Source organism: Equus asinus, chromosome 22 (assembly GCF_041296235.1).
Source record: "Equus asinus isolate D_3611 breed Donkey chromosome 22, EquAss-T2T_v2, whole genome shotgun sequence".
Classification (NCBI taxonomy): domain Eukaryota; kingdom Metazoa; phylum Chordata; class Mammalia; order Perissodactyla; family Equidae; genus Equus; species Equus asinus.
The window spans coordinates 11,916,144-11,922,143 of record NC_091811.1 but is presented as its reverse complement, the minus strand read 5'-3'; the positions used below and the strand labels follow the sequence as shown (position 1 = coordinate 11,922,143).

Here is a 6,000-nt window from a genome sequence, read left to right as displayed (position 1 = left end):
AGCACCGTTCTTGGTTGGAATAAAAGTGCGAAAGAACAGGTGGAAGCCACTGAATTTCTCTAGGCCTCCTATTTCTGGGGTGCCTAGCCCACTGGTTCTCCTGCACGACCGTCAGCACCAATAACAACTGAACTCCCACACGTGCGTGTGTCTGGCTCGAGCCCCAACCGAAAGCACCACCCTGCGGGCCCTTTAAAAGGACGCGACCACTAAGGCCGAGTGGGGGGTGGGAGAGACCCTCATTGTCCTCACTCGGCAAAGTCACTAAACTCCGCAGCCGCGCACACCTGGGAGGCGGCGCGCGCGGCACGGGGGTTCGCGGGGCGCGCCTCGCCCCCTCCCAGGCCGCCCCCTGCTCCCTCGGGGCGCCCAGGCCCCGCCCCTCCCCCTCCGGCCCGTGCCGCCGCCGGGCGGGGGCGGGGGTTGTTGTGGTGGCGCGGGCGGCCCCGCCCCTCCTCGTGGGCGGCCCCTCCCCCGGCCGCGCGGCCCCTCCCCGCCCCCAGCCCCATCTGTTTCCCCGGCGGCGCGATGATTATATTGTGCGGGCCCGGGGGCCGCCGCAGCCGCGGCCGCGGGATGGGGCGCGCGCGCGGACCCCGTCGGCAGCCGCAGCCGCCTCAGTGACTCGGCCGGTCGCCGCCCCCCGCGCGGCGCCCGCCCTCAGCTCATGCGCTCGCCGAGCGGCGGCAGCAGCGGGAGAGGCCGCCCCCGCCCGAGGAGCTGAGCGCCGAGCGCCGAGCCCGCGCCGGCGGGAGTCCGAGCGGGCGGGCAGCGTGGGGCGGCCGGGCGCTCCGAGCCGGGGCCGCCGCCGGCGCCCCTGGGAGATGTGCCCAGAGGAGGGCGGCGCGGCCGGGCTGGGCGAGCTGCGCTCCTGGTGGGAAGTCCCGGCCATCGCGCACTTCTGCTCGCTCTTCCGCACCGCGTTCCGCCTGCCCGACTTCGAGATCGAGGTGAGCGCCGCGCGGGGCGGCCCGCCGCGCCTCCCTGGCCCTCGGCGTCCGGGGCGCCCGCGGCGGGGCGGGCGCGGAGGGGACGCGCGGCGCGGGGCCCGGCTCCGCGGGGCGCCGATCGCGGGCGTCCGGCGCGGGACGTTGGCCGGGCCGCCGGCCCACGCGCGTCCTGGGCGAGGCGCGCGGCGGAGGGAGGGCGCGCCGCTGCCGGGCCGGCGGCGGGGCCGAGAGGGGCGGCGCGCTCCCGCCGGGCGGTGGAGGCGGCGGCCGGCTGCCCCCGGCGGGCAGGCGGGGAGGGTCCGCGGCCGGGGCCCGCCGCTCCGGGGCGCGTCGGCGAACTTGGGCGGCGGGCTCGGGGCCTGCGGCCGGCGCGAAAGTTTGGGACTCCGTTATTCTTCGGCAGCGCCGTCGCTCCCGGAACGCGTGCCTTCTGCGTGCGGGACCGGGCGTCCGAGCCGACTCTCCACCGTCCTCCCCCGCGCGGCGGGCGGCGCAGGGCCGGCAGCCGGCCCGGCCGAAGGCGCCGCCGCCCGCGGGCTTTGTGAGGGCCGGGCCGGAGCCGCGTCCCGGAGGCGGCGGGCGGCGGAGTCGGGGCGGCGCCGGCGTCCTCCGCCGGTGCTCGCGGGGGCGTGCGGCCCCGGGCCGGCCGGCGGGGCGGGGCGCGCGCTCGCCGGGGCCGGGACGTGCGGGACTTCCCACTTTCTGCCTTTGGACAAAGGTGGCTAGAGGCTGTCGGTGGGCTTTCCTCTGCAGCCCCGCCGACGAGTCCGCCGAAAGAGTAATCCAGAGGAGAATCCCTTCCGCAGCGGCGAACCGTCGTCGTCGCCCTCCGCCCCATCTTACTTTCTGCCATTTTCGGATTGGTTTGAATTCGTTTACTCCTCAGATTTTTACCTCACCTTTATTTTTAGATTCAGTAGTGTTTGCGGAAATATTTGCTTCTCACATGAATGAAGTGTGGGAACTTGCTCTTGTTGAGGAGTTGATGAAATCGAGGAAAATAAAAAGATCAAAAGGTAGAGGGGCGGGTGAGGAGGAATGCAGGCTGATGAAGTGGGACCGCTCGCTGGCTGCCGGGCCGGGGAAGCCATGTGAGGAAATCGCAGGCTCCTGCGTCCGGGGCAGGGGGTGGGCATTTTAGGGAGCCCCAGAGCATTTGTTTTCAGAGTTTGAACGTGACTGGAACAGGCGTGTTTTTAACTAAAAATTTTAGTGGGAGAACTGTTTATATTGACTGAAGAAGAGAAACAGGGCCACAGGAATTAAAAATTTGGGAATGCTAAAAGTCGAGAGATATTCAACAGTTATTCTGATACTCTTGTGTTTTCCTTTAGTTGGTGTAAAATCGTGAGTAGTTAAATTATATCCTGCTGCTCAAAATGGTGGCTCTTGTAGGAGGTGTTGCTTCTGACAATGCCATCTTGGTGCTGGTAAACTTGCTCCTAGCCCATTTTCTTCCTTGCAAGATAATAAAGTTGAGGTGATGCTGAATTACAGATTTAGAGTCTAAGGATCCGATCTAAAAATACTGTGGAGAAACGTATCTTTCAAAATCCGTATGTTCCCATTTTGTTGATGGAAAAATACAGGTAACTCATTTTGCCATAAATTGTTAACAGATAATCTAGAATAATCCATAAATAATTTGTTTTATGTTCTGAGAAATAAACTTGTGGTTTCTAAGTATTAGCTGGTTTAATTCTTAAAGGAAATGTAAGCTGATCAAAGAGGTCAAATTTGTATGTATAACAGAAACGAAAAGTCCTTCTTGTTACAGGTGAATAATCTCAGGCCTATTTGAGATGACTGCCTTCTCTTTTGATGGGCGTGTTTTTTGGAAGTGACACTTGTTAGAGTGTGTGCTATTGAAATACATGCACCGTGAATGAACATCGAGAATCTGTTTTGATAGCTACCCATATCTGTTTTTATTTGGAGATGTTCAGTAGATGGATAACAAACGATAGTGACTTTTTACCTCTGCACCTATTGTATAATCCTTTTCCTCTAAGGGGTGTTTTAACTTCAAGTTTTCAGTAGTTATCAGAAGTTAAAAATTTCAAATTTATTTTTTAGGCTTCCAGCATATTTAACTGAGTGACTGCAGAAGTCACTGAAAACATTATCCATTTTGATTCTCTTAAGTATAAATAATTTATTTTTATTTTGCCTCGAAGATTTTTTAATCTAATAGTTTACTGTCCTAACAGTTTGAGAAACAGTCCCTTGGTTAGAGTTTATGATACAGTGGAAGACCTTCTTAAAAAGAAAACAAAACAGTTCTAATGCTGAGTTGTACCTGTGAGGCCAGCTGGAAAGGCCCTACAGTCTTACTTTACTGCAATTTTAAAAGCTAGAAATGATGAATAATACCAAGTGGTAGAAGTTGTATATTAGCTTTTTTTAGGACTCCAGTTTTCGCACGTGGGAAGGATCACATTTTTACCCTTGACCATGGAACTGAACCCGTGGATTTATAGAAAATTTAGGAAGCAGAATCCTCAAGGACGTGGCTTCTATTTATCTAAAGTGAAGCAATCTCTTAGATAGGAGCAGGGCAGGGCGGATTCATACTGCAAAACTCCCACTTAGAGAACTGATCCCCAAAGTGTGGGTATTTTTATTTTTGCATGTAAAAAAAAAGTTCTTACTCTATTAATCAACCTTGAATGTATAGGATTTATTTAGAAGAGTCGGTATACTTAATTCTTGTTTTTAGAATGTGTTTAGGGACTTGTATGTTTCTCTCTCCCCAAACAGGGGTTCTGTAATCTTCAGACCAAGAACTTCTAAATGTATAGATAATGCTTTATGTTGTTCAGAATTTTTGGTTTAAAAAATAATACATAAACATTATATAAAACTTGAAAATTATACCAAAATATAAGAGAATTAAACTCGACCATAATCACCACTTAAAGATAAAAGCTGTTAACTGTTAACGTTGTGTCTTACCGCTTAGGGATAAAAGCTGTTAACTGTTAACATATTTAGAAGTTCCCAAATACGCTCACAGTGTATTTGTGCCTAGATTAGGTGTTGTTTTTATTTTTCAGATGAGGAGGTTGAGGTATGGTTGGACAACAGTAGATTAATGACTGCAGTAGTTGGTACTGTTAAGCACTACGAGCTTAACATCAGACTGGGAGATTACCAAGGAAGCTCGTATCTCAACTCCTTTGCCTCAGAAGATTATCTGTTAATATTTCAGAACCACTTCATTTAAATCAAGTATTTTATAATTGTTTAACATTCCAGTGGGTTAGGCTGGTTAAATTTTGTCCTGATTTGAGAAATGAAGAAGGGTGAATTGACCTCCTCGAAGATTTGACACTGATTTTGTTCCCTAGCCAGGTGATCTTTACAGTGAATCGAGTGTCCTACTTGACCAAAGTAAGGTGAGGGAGGATGGAATCATTTTCAGAAATCTGGTCTGGAGTTAATCATGATGGGTGTGGGGTTGGGGCAGAGGCCCATCACAAACATTTGGGGCATGTTTTCTCTGAAGAGGAGAACGGGGTACCTCTGGGTGGCTATTTGAAAATGGTCATGTAGAATTATCTGAACGGTTTGTATCGTAGCAGAATGATGAAAATAATCTGATTGTCCTGTCTTCCCTTATCCCTGCGCTGCTTCTCTTTGAGTAGTCAGTTCTTTGCCTGCCTTGTTTCCCCTTGCTGGCTGTGGTTGTATGTGGTTCGAGTCCCTTACCTAATCAGCATGATGATCTAGGGGCAGTATCTTTAGTGCAGATTCCCAAATTCTGCCCTTGGTGTTTTTTTGATCCAACCCCTTGAACAGGAGCACCAAGGCATGAATTACTAAGCTTGAAAAGAAGTAATAAAAACTGCCGAGAGTGACTTAGTAGTGTATCAGTCCTGCCAGTGGTTCTGAAGCCTGGGGCCTGTGTGTGAGCCACAGGAGATTTTGTGTTGTGTACGGATATGCACTTCGCTGGAGCAGAGGGCCTGTCGCTTTCATCAGATTCTGAAAGAGGTCCCCAACCATACAAAGGTTAAGAGGCCCTGATCCCTTGAAAGAGTAAGTGTAAGATGAAAGAGTAAGTTGGCCCTGAATGGGGGAACGAGAAGCTGAGTTTCATGACACAAGATGCACTGGACTAGGAATTAGGAAATTTGAGTTCTTGTAATAGTTGTGCCACTAACTAGCTGTGTGACCTTGAGCAGGTCAGAATAGCCTAGTGATAAATGACACTCATATAGTGCCTACTTTGTTACATTTTCCAAGTGTTATTTTATCCGTAGCCATCTTTAACCATCCCCGTGAGGTGGGACTTGTCCTCATTTTACAGATGAGGACGTGGGAAGTTTGCCAGGCTAAGTTGCTTACATGCAGACCCTCACCTGAATCTCAGGTTCTTTGATATCAAATTCTATGCCGCTGTTACTACATCACACTATTTCCACTTCAGTTTTCATTACGTATAAGATGAAGGGGTAGACCTGTTAAGTAATGGCCGAGATTCCACAATGCAGACCTATTTTTAATAATGTGGGGTATAGAAGCTCCTTTTATAACTTTGGCTGAACTAAGTATGGAGGACAAGTTCGTGATTTCATTTCTTTCTTTCAGCACACATTGATTGAGCATCTCCTATTTGCTAGGCACAGTGTACTAAGTGCTGGAGGTACAAATGTGGACATAATATAAAAAATGCCTGCTCTCTTTTTAGTGGAAGGACAGTACACAAATTGGTTAAGTACACTGTGTCAGAAGGTGACAAGAAATAAAGTGGGATAGAGGCCCAGGGAGGGCCAGGTGGAGGGGGGTTGGATGTTGCTATTTAAAATAGGGCGATTAGGTATGGCCTCACTGGAAAGATGGCATTTGAGCAGGACTGAAGGAGAGAAGAGATGTATAATTTAAAAATTAGTAGTTTGCCACACTAGTCTATTTAATGTAAGATACCAGATGATAAATGTCTTCTAAAGATTGAGGATCTGCTCCTCCTTGAAGGAGGAAAGCTCAGGAACAGGATGTGAATTACAGAGGGACAGATCTTTATGCAGTTTGACATCCTAAAAGGGGA

General features: G+C 50.8%; 1 protein-coding gene across 8 annotated transcripts in view; it reads left to right on the top strand.

The window, feature by feature from the left end:
* Positions 1–512: 512 nt before the first annotated feature.
* The window catches only part of CECR2 (CECR2 histone acetyl-lysine reader), a 185,301-nt gene continuing 179,813 nt past the window's right edge, over positions 513–6,000 (top strand). For all 8 annotated transcript variants that reach the window (XM_070495004.1, XM_070495008.1, XM_070495011.1 and 5 more), the window contains exon 1: positions 513–950. In XM_070495004.1, coding sequence (XP_070351105.1) covers positions 825–950 — 126 coding nt within the window. In that variant the 5' untranslated portion in view covers positions 513–824. The remainder of the gene's footprint in view (positions 951–6,000) is intronic.